Raw genomic sequence first — 15,849 nt, forward strand, 5'->3', positions numbered from 1 at the left:
GGCTGATCTCCTTCAGAATGGACTGGTTGGATCTCCTTGCAGTCCAAGGGACTCTCAAGAGTCTTCTCCAACACCACAGGTCAGAAGCATCAATTCTTCGGTGCTCAGCCTTCTTCACAGTCCAACTCTCACATCCATACATGACCACTGGAAAAACCATAGCCTTGACTAGACGGACCTTAGTAGGCAAAGTAATGTCTCTGCTTTTGAATATGCTATCTAGGTTGGTCATAACTTTTCTTCCAAGGAGTAAGCATCTTTTAATTTCTGGGAGGTTACAGAACAGAAACCAGGTTCGGGCCAAACTCTCATGACAGGTCTGAACAGAACAAATAGATACAGGTTTCTGCATTCAGAAAGAGAGCAGAGGATACAACTAAATACTATAGAGGTTCAGTAGAAAAAAAAAAAAAAGCGGTTCAAGTCAGGAAACAAAAGAAGTGATTTTCAGAGAAAGTGGATGCTGACAATGCCCAGACCAGCATGGCTGCATTGCAGGGGCTGTGCTTCCACTGCCCAATCTGCAAGCCACAATGCAGGGCATCCCAGACAGTAGCCATTCCGTAGCCAGAGCGTCACTGTGGGCTGGGTTCTCAATTACTCTGAAACTCATGGGTCCTTTTGTGAAAGGAAGAAGCGTGGATTATTTTTCTTACCATCTATTCCTGAACAAAACTACTCCCAGAAATTATACTTTATAGTTGTAATTCACACGCACATACCTACCAATCTTAAATATAATAAAATTAGACTCATAAAATCAAGCCAGAGCCACAGTGGTCATGTAATCATTACTATCCAGCCGTGTATTACTAACCAGAAGGAGGTATTTAGTAAAGTCTCATATAAAAGTAAACACGATATAACAGAAGAGATTTGATTAAGAGCTTGCTTATTCTCTGTATTTACTACACAGTCTACTCTTGAAATAATTGTTAGCATCACAAAACCTACTGCCTTCATTGAGATGAAACATTGTTCAAGTCTGGCAGTATATTGAAAATATTCACTTTTATCATTTATTATTTTTATCTGCTAATTATCTTTGGAACTGTGCTCTGTCTCTCTCTTCTCTGGTTAGACAGCTTGATGCTTTAGAAAGGCTGCTTGGTTAAGAATCAAAAGACCTGAAAAGTAGCCACAATTGTGGTGCGTTTTTGACAGTGGAAGAGAGAGTAATTTATGTGAAGGCACAAATAATTTCTGTTCTATTAATACTAATTTCTCAGTGTCTGGCAAGGACACAGACTATAGAACATGCACAATAAGTATTTGTCATATGAAAAATGAAAGGAAGAAGTCACTGAACCTTCTGCAGCTCAGCTTTCTCAATGAAACATGGCTGTGATATATCTGTCCTGCCTACCCTGATGCCTAAATAGAAGTTCCTGGGAAAGTATAATTCATAAGCAAGAAATTTATTTTTATTATAAGCAGTGCTAAAATTCAAATTTGATTCTCCTGATCCACTGAATCTACTTCACAATGGCTCCCATAAGCTTCTTAACTGATTGTCAGAATAGCTCAACAGTAAAAGCAGAGAGAACATTTTGGAATGACTAACTTAAAAGCCATTGTTGTTTCCGATTCATCATTTATGTTACAGGAAGAGAGAAAAGATACGGACAATTTCAACGGTACATAATCCAAATGTACTTGGCGATGACATTTGTTTTTGTACTTTTATTTGAATAAAGGGGTGTCTGGTGTTCTGGTAACTGAACTAAAACAAAATAATGAAGTCACAGGGACATTACCTGGTCCAGGATTTCCTCATCTTCAGCTTCCTCTGCTTAATGTCCCTGCACCTTAATCCATAGAGACTGACAGGGCTCTGGGTCTGGGTCACCTTTTTCTCCCCTGAATGAAGGAACCCATTTATTTAACACAAAGCCAATGGAATACCTACTGGGTGAATGACATGCAATAGAGAAATTAATAAGTTTAACACAGATGGGTGAGAGAAACAGACACAGACACTATTCATACTACAATGTTTTCAGAATTAAACTAGAGCCCCTGGCTACCTTCCTTCCTACTCAGAGGCAACTTTCCTCTATCCAAGTAATGGAAAAATAAAAGCAAAAATAAAACAGTAACAGAAATCTCCTCCCAACTAACTTCAGGTTTAAGAAATGCAGGTAGGCAAAACTGTTCATTTTCAGGGTAATAGTGTTCACACTGACTCTATTTTGGCTCTGTAATACAGGTGACACTAGCGGTAAGGAACCCTCCTGCCAATACAGGAGGCAAAAGAGATGAGGGTTCTTTCCCTGAGTCGGGAAGATCCCCTGGAGGAGGAAATGGCAAACCCATTCCAGTATTCTTGCCTGGAAAACTCCATGGTCAGAGGAGCCTGGAGGGCTACAGTCTACAGGGCCACAAAGTGTTGGACACAACTGAACACACACACACACACACACACACATACACACACACACACACAATATAGGTCCTAACTTTCTCCATGTTTAGCTCTGACACCTTTCCGGCTCAGTTGTGGGGTTAGCTGCCTAAGACCCTGCACAATGGATGCAATAGCAAATCTCAGGAGACTGAAAGCTTATGGTTTACTAAATTTAATTTGACAATATTCAGAATAAACTAAAGTAAATCATTGTAAATATATCATCAGGCAATTTAGAGCCATCAACCTAATTCACCCATTCAGCCAGTCTATTGGTCCAGGTAACAACCGGCTAGGTTATAGAACCACTTGGCTCTAGTAAGATCTGCATCAACATCTGGGGTGATACAGCTATTTAGCTAACCTAAAAAGATAACTCTTCTAAATCTTAGGAAGGTTCCTGTCTTACTGATATACAATCCTTATAGAAGCTTCTCTGCTTTAGTGAAGAGAGGTCTTGTTGTCTTTATTTATTTATTGTCCTTATAGTTTTTTTTTGGCTAGATAGCAAATGGCATGATCATTTTAGTGTTAATGAGTCATTCAATTTCTAAGTGTCTCTTTTTACTGCTGCTGCTGCTGCTGCTGCTAAGTCGCTTCAGTCGTGTCTGACTCTGTGCGACCCCATAGACGGCAGCCCAGCAGGCTCCCCCGTCCCTGGGATTCTCCAGGCAAGAACACTGGAGAGGGTTGCCATTTCCTTCTCCAATGCATGAAAGTAAAAAGTGAAAGTGAATTCACTCAGTCATGTCCAACCGTCAGCCACCCCATGGACTGCAGCCTTCCAGGCTCCTCCATCTATGGGATTTTCCAGGCAGGAGTACTGGAGTGGGGTGCCGTTGCCTTCTCCGCTCTTTCTACCAAGGAAGCCAAATTCATTGAAAAGCAATAAATTTGTTTTCTGCATGGTAAGGCTTCCATTAGTTATTCAAATTTAAATTAGTTAAAGAACTCTTGAACAATGGAAATTCACTGTTAATATATTATTACATTTGTGATCCTAACTATTCATTAGAGCAGGGTCAATATTAACAACAAAGGAAAATAAGACAAACACAAAATTTGCTTTATGAAGAAAATATAAATAACAATGAGTGCAGAAAGTAATACTTAGTTGTATTTTGAATACTAAAATCATATTTAGCAACAAAGGATATTTTAAAATACAAAATCTTCACTTTCCATCATTTCTAAATATAGGCAATCATGCTTCATATTTATTAAATTATGTAATCCCAAGCAGCATATATCCAAAAAATGTATATGATAGATTCACAGAAATTTAGCAATCTTTTTAAGGATTTTATTCAATAGAAGGAGATATAAGTGTTTTCAAGGTTGAACCCAAATAGCTCATTTTTACCCAGTCCAGAATTTAATAATCAAAGAATCTTTACCTCTCCTAAACAGATTTTGAATTTTTTTTCTTTTAGACCTACTTCTTTGTTTGAAAATTTTGTATTTTACCCTTAAAATAGAACAAATCACTCAATAATCCTTGAATAAAATCTTTTAAAGTTACTCTATTAAGGTGTCCATTTTAAGGATGGTAAAAGAAGGAGCAGAGAAAGATTGTTATTCTGGAAAAATTAGTCATAACCAAAGCAAAAGCCAGGAATGATCACAGGGAAATTTTCTAAGGATAATTTAACGACATTACTAAAACTGTGGCAATCCATATACCACCTAGATGATTAGGAAGGGGGTTATTAGCTAAGCCATTGTCTGAAACCCACTGAATCACTGGTCCTTTTGAACAATGATTGGTCCTCCTTTTCTAATGATGGGACTTTAAAATTTAGGAGAAGCTCCAAGCAGCAGGCTTGAAGGATTAAAAAGGACACAAGCCTTGAATGAGTCTAGATTTCTCTTCATAAGAAAACGAGTGAGGTAAGATATCAAATCTTTGCTTTCATGATTTTATAAACACAAATCAGTCAGTTCTGCAGGACAAACTACCAAGATCACTCTAAATGTTGGTGCAGGTCAATCATTTGAACTATAGCAAGAGTTTTTGCATCTGGAGGACAAGAGGTAATATATTTCCACAGATTATACTATAAATCAATATTACAGATTAATTTATAACCTCTTTCTTTGAATTAGAAAATTTTTGATCTGTTGCTTCATTTTAATATATTTTAATGTTATTAAAATTTTTCTAGAAGCTTCCTGGTACTGAACTGCTATTGTCAGATCTTCACTGTAGTACTTTTACCACATTAAATAGACAATAAAATTGTTTTCATAATAAAGACCGAGTTCATTGAGCTCCGCCATGGACCTAAACACCCATTCCCTACGATGTAGAACAGTACAAGAAATGAGTCCTTCTTGCTCATAAACTCATCCAACTAGATTGTATGCTACTAAATGAGTCATTCAGGGAAAGCTAAAAGGACAAGAAATTTTGGTTTTTAAAAAAAAACTGCTCTGAGAAAAAGGATGAATTCTGTTACAGATACTTACAAATGTACTTTTTAATTTTAAATCCTAAGACATAAGTAAATACTGTGGAATTCACCCAACTACCCTTCTGAGTGAGCAATACTGGCCGATTATTGTTATCATGATTTTTACATAGACAGTCTTTTTACAGCTAAGTTTCACAATGTATTTTCTAGATATTTCATCTGAAAATGAGAACTCTAATTCTTCTCGGCATACTGGGAGCCACAATGTCAGCCCCGGTGAGTGATTTCATGATAAAATTGAAATCATTGTGTGAAACCCATAACAAATCCCTCTTTTACTGTTTCTATTTTTTTGTTTGTTTAGCTTATTCCACAGCGCCTTATGTCTGCAAGCAACAGCAATGAGGTTAGTTTAAATATTTAAAACAATATCGCCAGTTTTTTGTCTTATGGAAACACAGCAGGAAGAGATAAAAGCCTTCTTGTTGATTTATCCTGCAGTTCTACCCACTAACTATAGCCAAATGCATTCCCAATGTTTATGTTTGTTTTGCTTACAAAGTTGTTTCTAGAATACTACTTTGCCTCCCTTATTTGATTGCAAATTCTTTAAAGGCAGAATCAGATTCTTGTATACCTTTTTGCTCTAATAACACCTAACAGGGTGGATATAGGTGTTTAAGAGCATAAAATGACTGAATAAACCACTGGAATGGGGTAAAGCTATGCAATCTCGCACACAGCAGAGAAGAGGTAGTTAAATCCTAACCTCTAATCACAGTGATTTAGTTCGAGCTTAGTGAGAAAACATCTCACCTCTAACAGGAAACTGAGTTGTACAGTATTTGACTGTACAGAATTTGTAGTAAATTTTATTCTTAATAGTTTTAACATGTGTAGTAATCTTGTTCTCATATTATCTTTCCTTTCCTAGTTGCGTCTGAATCTTAATAATGCTCAGCTTCAACCACTACAGCTTCAGGTATCCCTACCCCAATAATTATTTCAAAAATATTTCCTACTGCTCTTTTCTTGTGGCACTTGGTAAGAGAACAAAATGTTTTCTGATTCTATTTCTGAAATCTTAACTTTTAAAGTTACTAATTTTTCACATATGTTTTAATTTCCATTTATTTGAAGGCCAAAGTAAAAGCTGTAATCAAATGAACATTTTCAGGCACAAATGCTCTCAACTATGAGATAGTTAAATTAATCATTTTATGACAAGTCATACACAGCTAATAGGTAAATATATCTATATATTGAAACCAGTCTGGCAACTGCAGATTCTGTACCATTTATCCACCTCATTCCTACTTGTCATCACGATCACTGGAAATTTACCACTGTTCACGCTATTTGCCTGACTCATAATGTGCCAAGATGCTGTCCTTTTTTATAATGCAGCAATAAAAATATAGAAATTGTTTTACATTTGCTTCTTTCTCACTCTGGACTGGCTTTTAATTCTTTTCTAAATGAAAGAGAAATGCTTCCTTTCTGTCTCTTGTGTCTTCCTAGGGCCCATTTAATTCATGGATTCTTCCTTTCCCTGGAATTCTACAACAGCAGCAACAGGGTCAAATTCCAGGACTCTCCCCATTCTCTTTATCAACTCCCGAGCGGTTTGCTGGACTGGTCCCAAATCAGATATTCGTCCCAGGACAGGTCAGTTTTGCCCAAGGAACCCAGGCAGGACAGCTGGACCCCTCACAGCCTCAGACGCCACAGCAGACCCAATGGGGCCTTAAGAATGTAAGTCCAGTCTCTTCTATCTAAAGGAAATATAATGCACATGGATTGTGAAAACAAATATGAATCAGCTTTGAAATAAGATAGGTGTTTCCTGAGCAAGAATTGCTTCTCTAATGTGTTTCTACCATCACTGGAAGTACTTCCTTGTACTTCTGATTTTTGATATGAAAAATGCCATATAAATCAGCTCTTCCAGGATCACAGTCATGAACTGAAAGTGTGAAAACATGTCTTGGACAGGATAATTAAGGAAATTTCATCTTCAATAAAAGAGTGATTTGTATTAGTGCTGGTACATATAGTAGATGACCTTTTGTCATCCTAGAAGTCGGCTAATATACATTTTACATTTATACACTTAGGTCTAAAGAAATCAGCTCTGGAATTTTAAAAAGTCAAGTGTAACTTTTTCATAATTCCTTTTTGGCAGGTTATGCCCTCTGTGTTCTCCTTCAAAATGCCTCAAGAGCAAGCACAGGTAAGTGAAAGGAAGGCCACCACTCCTGTACAGAGATGGCTGCATACTCTCTCCATTGAACGTTTTCTTCTATATTTGTAGCTCTGACTTCTATGGCAGGGCTATAAAGTCCATGCAATGCTATTACTGTCTGGGTACTACCCCTGCTGGGCTGGCAGCAGTTTGTTAATGTTAGGCTCACTTAACAGCTTTAAAAGAAAGGCCAGCTGGGAGTCTCCAGGACCCCAGAGTCACCAGGACATGGCTGTGTTGGGAGTTATGGAACTCACTAAGCCTTAGGTTGAGTTCTCTCTCCACCAAAAATGCTAGCATTTGGTAACAACTCGGGAGAAATACCATAGACTGACTTTGGCCAACCCTAAATTTTGGTTCAGAGAAAGACGCATTAATCTGATGAAATATCGTGTGATGTAGACAGAGGTTTTTTTTGAGTTATGCTCTAAACATTTCCAGGTTCTTGGATATTTTCAGTTTAACTCCATATTACAGTCAAATTTTGGTGATTTCCATTAAATACCAGAATTTTTAAAGAATGTAAATTAGTAAAACCATTAAAGTAATATAGAAAATCCTCTCAATGTTAATATAACACCCTGCATTCAAAGAAATATGAATATGGATAAATTATATTATTCACCAGAAGAATGTTGATAATTTCGTAAAAAGACACCTGGCTTTAGTGCAATAATTATGTAATTTTGTCCACTCCCATTATAAAACAAACATTACCCCTAGACATTATCTCATTCTGTTTCATACCAGTTAGAGAATTAGATACCTGACAAGTAGAATTACTTCATTTTAGGATCAAAAAACTAAGTCTTTATGAGATTAAGTTCCCAATTCTAATGAAAATAAATAGCTGAGTTAGAATCTAATTCTTCACCCTTCCTTTAACCACTAAATCAGTGACTCACCATTCTGGCTTTGCATTAAAATCTCTGGTGATCACTTTGAAAATTATAGACACCTGGACTCTGCCCACACCTCATGAATCAAAACCCCACGAGGAGATTTTAAATATGACTATCTGTTAAAATGTTCAATTGGTGTTTTTGATTCTTAGCCAGAGTAAAAAGCCACTATACAAAATATATACCTCTTCTCAAACCATAGTTATTGTTTTTCTTAACTAGTTTCCATTAAGGGCTCTTATTAAATAACAGGAGACAAAATTCTATGGATGTGCAATGATCATAATTTTCTATAAACACATATACAGACACACAGACATAAGTGGAAACCAATACATGATGATGTGAGTGGTAAAACTGCAGGTGCTCCTATTTTTTTCCTTGTCTATTTCTAGATTTTCCAAATATCTTATAATTCACCTGAGTTGTTTCAATAAAATGACAATTATTAAAGGCAATACATTTCTGAACAATTCATTCATTATGGTAGAATGTCTAATACCACATCCTGCAGAATGAAGAGTCAAAAAATACACATGGAAAATGCTGCATAGGCTATCTTCTTAGATATTTACAAAGTAATTTGTATATAAAGCTTATATATAAAGTTCAAGGCACCCTTTTAAGAAGTCTGTTATTAGTTGAATTCACTACTTGCTAATGTGTTTGACCAAGCAACCTTGAAACAAAGTCCAGTGTCATGTGCAATACATGTTTTTTCTCAAGTTTGGGAAGGACTGCTTTATGTGTTCTTTTGTTCACAAAATCACTAAAGACAAATCAGCTTTAAAATAATATTGATAATAGAATTTTTTTAAAAGCCTGCACTGATCTGAAGGAAGCTCTTCTGTACTTTTCTATTTACAATAGATGCTTCAGTACTATCCAGTTTACATGTTCCTACCCTGGGAACAGCCTCAACAAACAGTCGCACAGTCACCTCCGCAAACAAGAGAGCAGCTATTTGAGGAGCAGGTACTACAAGCGTTTGATTTTAATTTAACTAGTTCCATCTAAGGATAAAGAAGAAAAGGTAGCATTTCAAAGAGAATATCTGGTTTATACTTAGTGCAAAAACTCAATGGCTTGAACTGATGGTCATAAAAGGATATACTGCTTTCTTTTAACATAACACTAATTTGGAAATACACACCAAGATTGAATTTTGAACGAACTGTTGCTGTTGTTTAGGTAGCTAAGTCGTGTCCAACTCTTTTGCAACCCCATTGACTGTAACATGCCAGGCTCCTCTGTCCATGGGATTTCCCAAGCAAGAATACTGGAGTGGGTTGCCATTTCCTTCTCCAAGGGATCTTCCCAACCCAGAGATTGAACCCATGGTTTCCTGCATCAGCAGGAAGATTCTTTACCACTGAGTCATGTGGAAAGCAATGAGATACAATTAGGTAATGCAATATTGAGTTTTGTGGACCTTTAATAAAATAGTAAAATCTTAATATAAATTTAGATGGCTCATACATAACTAGGTTACTTTTAGTTAGAATGAAAATTAGATTTTTAATTTATCATCACTTAAAACTTACAAATCAATTACAAAAAACTGAAAATTATGCTTCAAATGACTGGTAGTAGTACTTCCAATTAAGTCATACTAATTTAAAGAGAAAGGGAGAGTTTTAACCTAGAAATCATATGCTGTTAAAAGGATGGTTGGTAATTTAACAATTATTTTTACTACCTAGAACATATAAATTTTCAAAAAAAGTATTAGTACAATATTATATACATATATTTTAATCATTTATCACTGCATTATGACAAAAATCATAAGAGTGATCTAACACATTTTTTTAAATTCTAACAGATGCCATTCTATACTGAATTTGGATATATTCCACAAGAAGTAGAACCTGTAAGTAAATGTATTTTTCATTAAAAAAAGAAAAACTAGCTTTGAAACTACTTGCTAAACAAACTATTAAATCTACCAGTGACCTTTAGTCAAAAGCCCACCAGGAACACACCTCTAGTTGGACAAAATTGGATTTATCCACTTACTGCAACAGGGGAGGACACACACCATGAGGAACTGTGGAGTGTGTTAACAGGAAGGATTGGAATGACATCTCACAGGGTCTGGTCTTGTGTCAATGATCTGGGGGAGAGTTCAAGTAGTCACGTTACTTTTGATTTGGAGTTCTCAAGAACTGGGCTTCCCTGGTAGCTCAGATGGTAAAGAATCTCAAGAACTGGGGGTAGTTCTATGACTGAGTAACAACAATTCTTTCTTTTTAAGTAAGAATGATGGAGTGAGGCAAAGACCATGATCGGTGATATATGGCAAAACCAATACAATATTGTAAAGGAATTAACCTCCCATTAAATTAAATAAATTTATATTAAAAAAAAAAAACAGAAATTCTTCAGATTATCCAGGACCTAAGGATCCCTGATATTTTCATGCCTTGCACAGGGACCTTGCTGTGGGCAAGATTACCAAGTACTGTTTTTTTGATTGCACTTCATCGTGTTCAGAGCTGACCTTGCCTGGTACTCTGTAGGACTGTTAAGGTACAACAGGAGAACATCAGCATCCAGCAGAGAATGTCAGGCCAGCTCCTGCAAACACTGCAGCAGAGCTATTGTGTTAGGCCAGTTTCTCAGTGTCAGGAATTGCTTTTCTCTTTCTCAAAACCAAATTATGATTTTTGTTTTTAAGAAACGAATTGAAGAAGGTGAGAAGGGTATAACCACCTTAGGTGCAAGATAAATGTTTTATGGATCATTAATTTATACCATTTTAAACTTTGCAACTTTTAAGGTTATGCCAAGAGGACAGCAGCAACCAGCCTTTGATCCCTTCCTAGGCACAGCTCCTGAAATGGCTGCAATGGTAAGTTTCCTTACCACATTTTGATAGTTACTGGAAATCAGCAACTGACAGACTATAGCTCCTTGCACTATTGTGCATTTTAATGAAACTGTTATTATTATTCCATCAACAATTATTACTCGTTCACCCTGTAATCTTTTGCCACACAAGATTCAATTCACTCAGTTCATCAACTATTTACTGAGGAACTAATACATGCCAGATATTCTCCATCAGTTCAGTTCAGTTCAGTCGCTCAGTTGTGTCCGACTCTTTGGGGGCAAGAGGAGAAGGGGACGACAGAGGATGAGATGGCTGGATGGCATTACTGGCTCGATGGACATGGGTTTGAGTGAACTCCACAAGCTGGTGATGGAGAGGGAGGCCTGGCGTGCTGCAATTCATGGTGTTGCAAAGAGTGGGACACGCCTGAGTGACTGAACTGAACTGAGGCCTCCCTGTCCATCACCAAATCCTGGAGTTCACTCAAACTCACGTCCACCAAGTCGGTGATGCCATCCAGCCATCTCATCCTCTGTCGTCCCCTTCTCCTCCTGACCCCAATCCCTCCCAGCATCAGAATCTTTTCCAATGAGTCAACTCTTCACATGAGGTGGCCAAAGTACTGGAGTTTCAGTTTTAGCATCTTTCTTTCCAAAGAACACCCTGGACTGATCTCCTTTAGAATGGACTGGTTGGATCTCCTTGCAGTCCAAGGGACTCTCAAGAGTCTTCTCCAACACCACAGTTCAAAAGCATCAATTCTTTGGCACTCAGCTTTCTTCACAGTCCAACTCTCACGTCCATACATGACTACTGGAAAAACCATAGCCTTGACTAGAAGGACCTTTGTTGGCAAAGTAATGTCTCTGCTTTTGAATATGCTGTCTATGTTGGTCATAACTTTCCTTCCAAGGAGTATGTGTCTTTTAATTTCATGGCTGCAATCACCATCTGCAGTGATTTTGGAGCCCAGGTACACTCTTTAAAGTCAGGTATTAAAAGACATCCGTGTTTGCTGGCATATATACATACTCTTTCTAAAAGATAGATTTTAGTCTAGAAAACTAATAAGGCATTTACTTCTCAAATAAAATCCTTCCTTTACATCTTAATCTTACTGCTTTATATTCTTCCCAATTTTGACCTTGTGTTTGAACTTGTAATCACTTTTCTTTCTCACCCTTATAGCCAGCAGAAATGTCACCATATTTACAAAAAGAAATGATAAATTTTCAGCACACCAATGCAGGAATTTTCACTCCTTCAACTTCACAAAAACCCAGCACAACATTTCTTTTTACTTCTGCTGTGGACCCAATTATTACCACAGAGCTAACAGAAAAGAAGGTAAAGTAATCAAAGATTCTTTTTATGAAAGAAATGTGTCTTTAAATAGAAAGTATAAAAATAAAGTTCATGCTTGATCTATAGGACTTAGTTATGAAAATCATGATAAAGTTTAATATATAGTAGAATATATGGTCTTAACCTTGAATAAGAAGACCAATAATTTCTTACAGATAATCAATCAGAATCTAATGTAATTTTTATTTAATAAAAGCTTTTTATGCATGTTTTTCTCACTAGGCCAAGACTGATAGCCTGAAGGAACCATAAGATGTTGTCCTAATCATTTAGAGTTTAGGGTAGGTATTTGCCAAGAGGCGTGCCTTATGTTCCATGACATATCCTAAATTAAAAGAAAAAAATTGTAAGAATAACTAAAGTCATATACCAAAATGAAAAAAAAAAGTTAGTGCTTACATATTCCTACAAAGCTAACAATAATTATGAGCAATTTTATTAGCAAACTTTTTAGTCAAAATAAATTTTTGAGGATAGTGTCTGTCTATGCCATAAACTTTTCATAAACTCTGAGAACACAAATAGCAAATGTACTAGGTCCATGTTACAGACAGACAGTAAATGCAAAGTGCTATGCTATGTTTAGTTACTCAGCCATGTTCAACACTTTGCAACCCCATGGCCTGTAGGCCACCAGGCTCCTCTGTCCATGAGGCTTCTCCAGGCAAGAATACTGGAGCAGGTTGCCTTGCCCTCCTGCAGGGGATCTTCCCAACCCAGGGATCATACCTGGGTCTCCTACACTGCAAGCAGATTCTTTACCATCTGAGCCACCAGTGAAGCTCATATGCAAAGTCAGTTCCCCCAAATCACTATTTCACTTTGCAAGCTAAAAGTAATGCTAATACATCTGTGTTAGTTTGGAATGAAAAAAAGTCTCAAAGTAATTTTTTAAACAGTGCATAATCACATGGAAATTTAAAATTCCATGATTTTTATATTAACTATTACTTTAATTGATTACCTGTCCTAATGAGTTTCACTGGCTATGAGGCTAGTGGGTGTTTGATAGAAGGGCAGGGTGGGATGGGTCTAACATGTAAAAAATGCACACTAAAAAAGCAAATAATTTGGCCTGAATTGGAAAAGTAAAAGGCAAAGATTTTTAAAATCTGTCCCCTGCTTCCTCTGAGTCTTTTCTGATTTCTCCTATGAAAATGAATACTTAGCATTTCTTAGATTCAAAAAAGTCAATAAAAATACAACCAGAAGTGAATAGTGTGAGCACCTCTTTAGAAAATTCTCTTCTATAATGTGGCATTGTGTGCAATGCAAGATAATTCAAGCTTTTTAATCAGAAATACTAAAGGGATTTCAGTATAGTGTGACCTTCTGAACCAATGCAAGAAAATGTAGTTTTATTTCTTTTTAAGCAATTTAGAAAATATCTCAGGAATTTTATAGAAAGCAGTCTAATGATATTAAAATGCTCTTTTATTTTATTTTTCAGAAAAAAAGATGTCACAGCACCCTGAGTATCATTTTATTTCCTCAATATTAATATTGATTCTTTGAAAACTATGAAATACTTTTGGCTCTTCTCCTGAATTTCTTTTTACTTATAAATAGCATTATACTCTTTAAATATCATAGAAAAGTAATACAATCATTTAATAAGCTTAGATTTACAAAATTACATTTCTTTCTAAATATCTTATCATTTCATGATCTGGAAAGTACAACACTAAGAATAGAGTATCACTGGATTAATTGTATAAGTGTATTAATAAACGAAGGCTCTGGAAAATGGTGGCATTGATGAGAATAAATATATCCAGTCATTGGATTTACAAGTGTGGTGACTGACACTGATGAACAAAAGTATGTTCCTAGCTTTGACATATCATCTCATTATTCCTCCCAGGTCCATTCAACTAGATTCCTTCTGATGCAATCCCTATTAGAATCAAAATTATTTGGTGGCAGATCCCATTAAGTGCTCATTCCCAATATGACACAGATACATGGAGAGATGGCTGCCATCACCAAAAGGATAGGTCCCCAGGAAGATGTATACTGGTTTGGCAAAGCAACATATTATACAAAATAAGGCATAGATTTTGGATTTCTTCAGATGTGGCTTTCAATCTGACTTTGAACCTTCAGTAAGGCACTTAACCTGAGTCTCAATTTTCTCAGGTGTAAAACAGAGGTAACAATATCTACCTTTTCAAAATTTCCAAAAGGACCACATGAAATAACACATGTAAGATACCTGGCTCATATGGCTGTCCCTTGAACAACACAAGTTTAAACTGAAATGAAGTGAAAGTCGCTCAGTCATGTTCAACTCTGCAATCGCATGGACTGGAGCCCACCAGGCGCCTCTGTCCAAGTGATTTCCAAGGCAAGAATACTGGAGTGGGTTGCTATGCCTTTCTCTAAGGAATCTTCCTGACTCAGGGATCAAACATGGGTCTCCTGCATTGCAGAGAAATTCTTTACTGTCTGAGCCACCAGTGAAGCCCCTTAAATGGAGGGGGTACCGTTATATGCAGATTTTTCAATAAATACCTACAACCATACTATATGATCCAAGGTTGGTTGAATCTTTGGATGTGAAACCACTTATATGGTGTTGTTAGTCACTAGGTCTTGTCCCACTCTTTGCAATCTCATGGACTGTAACCTACCAGTCTCCTCTGTCCATGGAATTTTCCAGGCAAGAATACTGAAGTGAGTTGCCATTTCCTCTCGCAGATCTTCCCAACCCAGGGATCAAGCCCACATCTCCTGAGTCTCCTGCACTGCAGGTACATTCTTTACCACTGAGCCACCTGAGAAGCACCTGGCAATATTAGAAAAGTAAAAGTGAAATTTAGTCACTCAATCCTGTCTGACTCTTTGAGACCCTATGGACTGTAGCCTGCCAGGCTCCTCTGTCCACAGAATTATCTGGCAAGAATACTGGAGTAGGTTGCCATGCCTTCCTCCAAGGGATTTTCCCAACCCAAGGATCAAACCTGGGTCACATGCATTGCAGGCATATTCTTTACCATCTGAGCCACCAAGGGAAGCCAATATTAGGGATTACAATATTAAATGCTTTGAAAATTACACAAGTTATACAAATACAATATTAACATACAAAAGCATTAAATAAGTTCTACATAAATAAAATAATATAATGATAAACATTGCAATTTCCTTCAAGGATAATTTTTTATAAAAAAATATTAAACTAAACATGCCAAATTTATTTCTTATTCTACACAATATTAAAAGGATCTTATTAGTTTGGATGTCAAAATCCAATTTAGTGACTCAGCTTAAAAAATAAATTTCCAAATCTCTGACTGGAGATCCAATTTGTTTCAGATGGATGTCTTGTCAAAGTATTGCTGAGCAACAAATATGTTTGAAAACAAGAATACTATAGTCAGTTCAGGTCAGTTCAGTCCAGTCGCTCAGTCATATCCGACTCTTTGCGACCCCATGAATCGTAGCACATCAGGCCTCCCTGTCCATCACCAACTCCCAGAGTTCCTTCAGACCCACATCCATCGAGTCAGTGATGCCATCCAGCCATCTCATCCTCTGTCGTCCCCTTCTCCTCCTGCCCCCAATCCCTCCCAGCATCACAGTCATTTCCAATGAGTCAACTCTTTGCATGAGTTGGCCAAAGTACTGGAGTTTCAGCTTTAGCATCATTCCTTCCAAAGAAATCCCAGGGCTGATCT

At 36.9% G+C, this 15,849-nt stretch overlaps 1 protein-coding gene across 2 annotated transcripts; it reads left to right on the forward strand.

Moving 5' to 3' along the window:
* Positions 1 to 5,046: 5,046 nt before the first annotated feature.
* On the forward strand, positions 5,047 to 12,421 carry ODAM (odontogenic, ameloblast associated). Of its 2 annotated transcripts, XM_068975694.1 has the most exons (10): positions 5,047 to 5,097; positions 5,186 to 5,227; positions 5,756 to 5,803; positions 6,343 to 6,576; positions 7,007 to 7,054; positions 8,839 to 8,943; positions 9,794 to 9,841; positions 10,751 to 10,826; positions 11,997 to 12,151; positions 12,392 to 12,421. In XM_068975694.1, exons 1-10 carry the CDS (start codon positions 5,047 to 5,049, stop codon positions 12,419 to 12,421), a joined length of 837 nt encoding a protein of 278 aa, XP_068831795.1. The 2 variants fall into 2 exon arrangements, with proteins under 2 accessions (XP_068831795.1, XP_068831796.1); XM_068975695.1 differs by lacking the exon at positions 9,794 to 9,841 and having other exon boundaries at positions 8,839 to 8,954; positions 10,762 to 10,826.
* Positions 12,422 to 15,849: the final 3,428 nt, after the last annotated feature.

The sequence above is a fragment of the Capricornis sumatraensis genome, chromosome 7 (assembly GCF_032405125.1).
Source record: "Capricornis sumatraensis isolate serow.1 chromosome 7, serow.2, whole genome shotgun sequence".
Classification (NCBI taxonomy): domain Eukaryota; kingdom Metazoa; phylum Chordata; class Mammalia; order Artiodactyla; family Bovidae; genus Capricornis; species Capricornis sumatraensis.

Excerpts from the sequence above, each read along its gene's own strand:
- ODAM (XM_068975694.1), top strand. The coding sequence starts at position 5,047 with ATGAGAACTCTAATTCTTCTCGGCATACTGGGAGCCACAATGTCAGCC. Across the intron at positions 7,055-8,838 it reads TGCCTCAAGAGCAAGCACAG|ATGCTTCAGTACTATCCAGT; the intron begins GTAAGTGAAAGG and ends TATTTACAATAG. Across the intron at positions 10,827-11,996 it reads TGAAATGGCTGCAATGGTAA|CAGAAATGTCACCATATTTA; the intron begins GTTTCCTTACCA and ends CCTTATAGCCAG.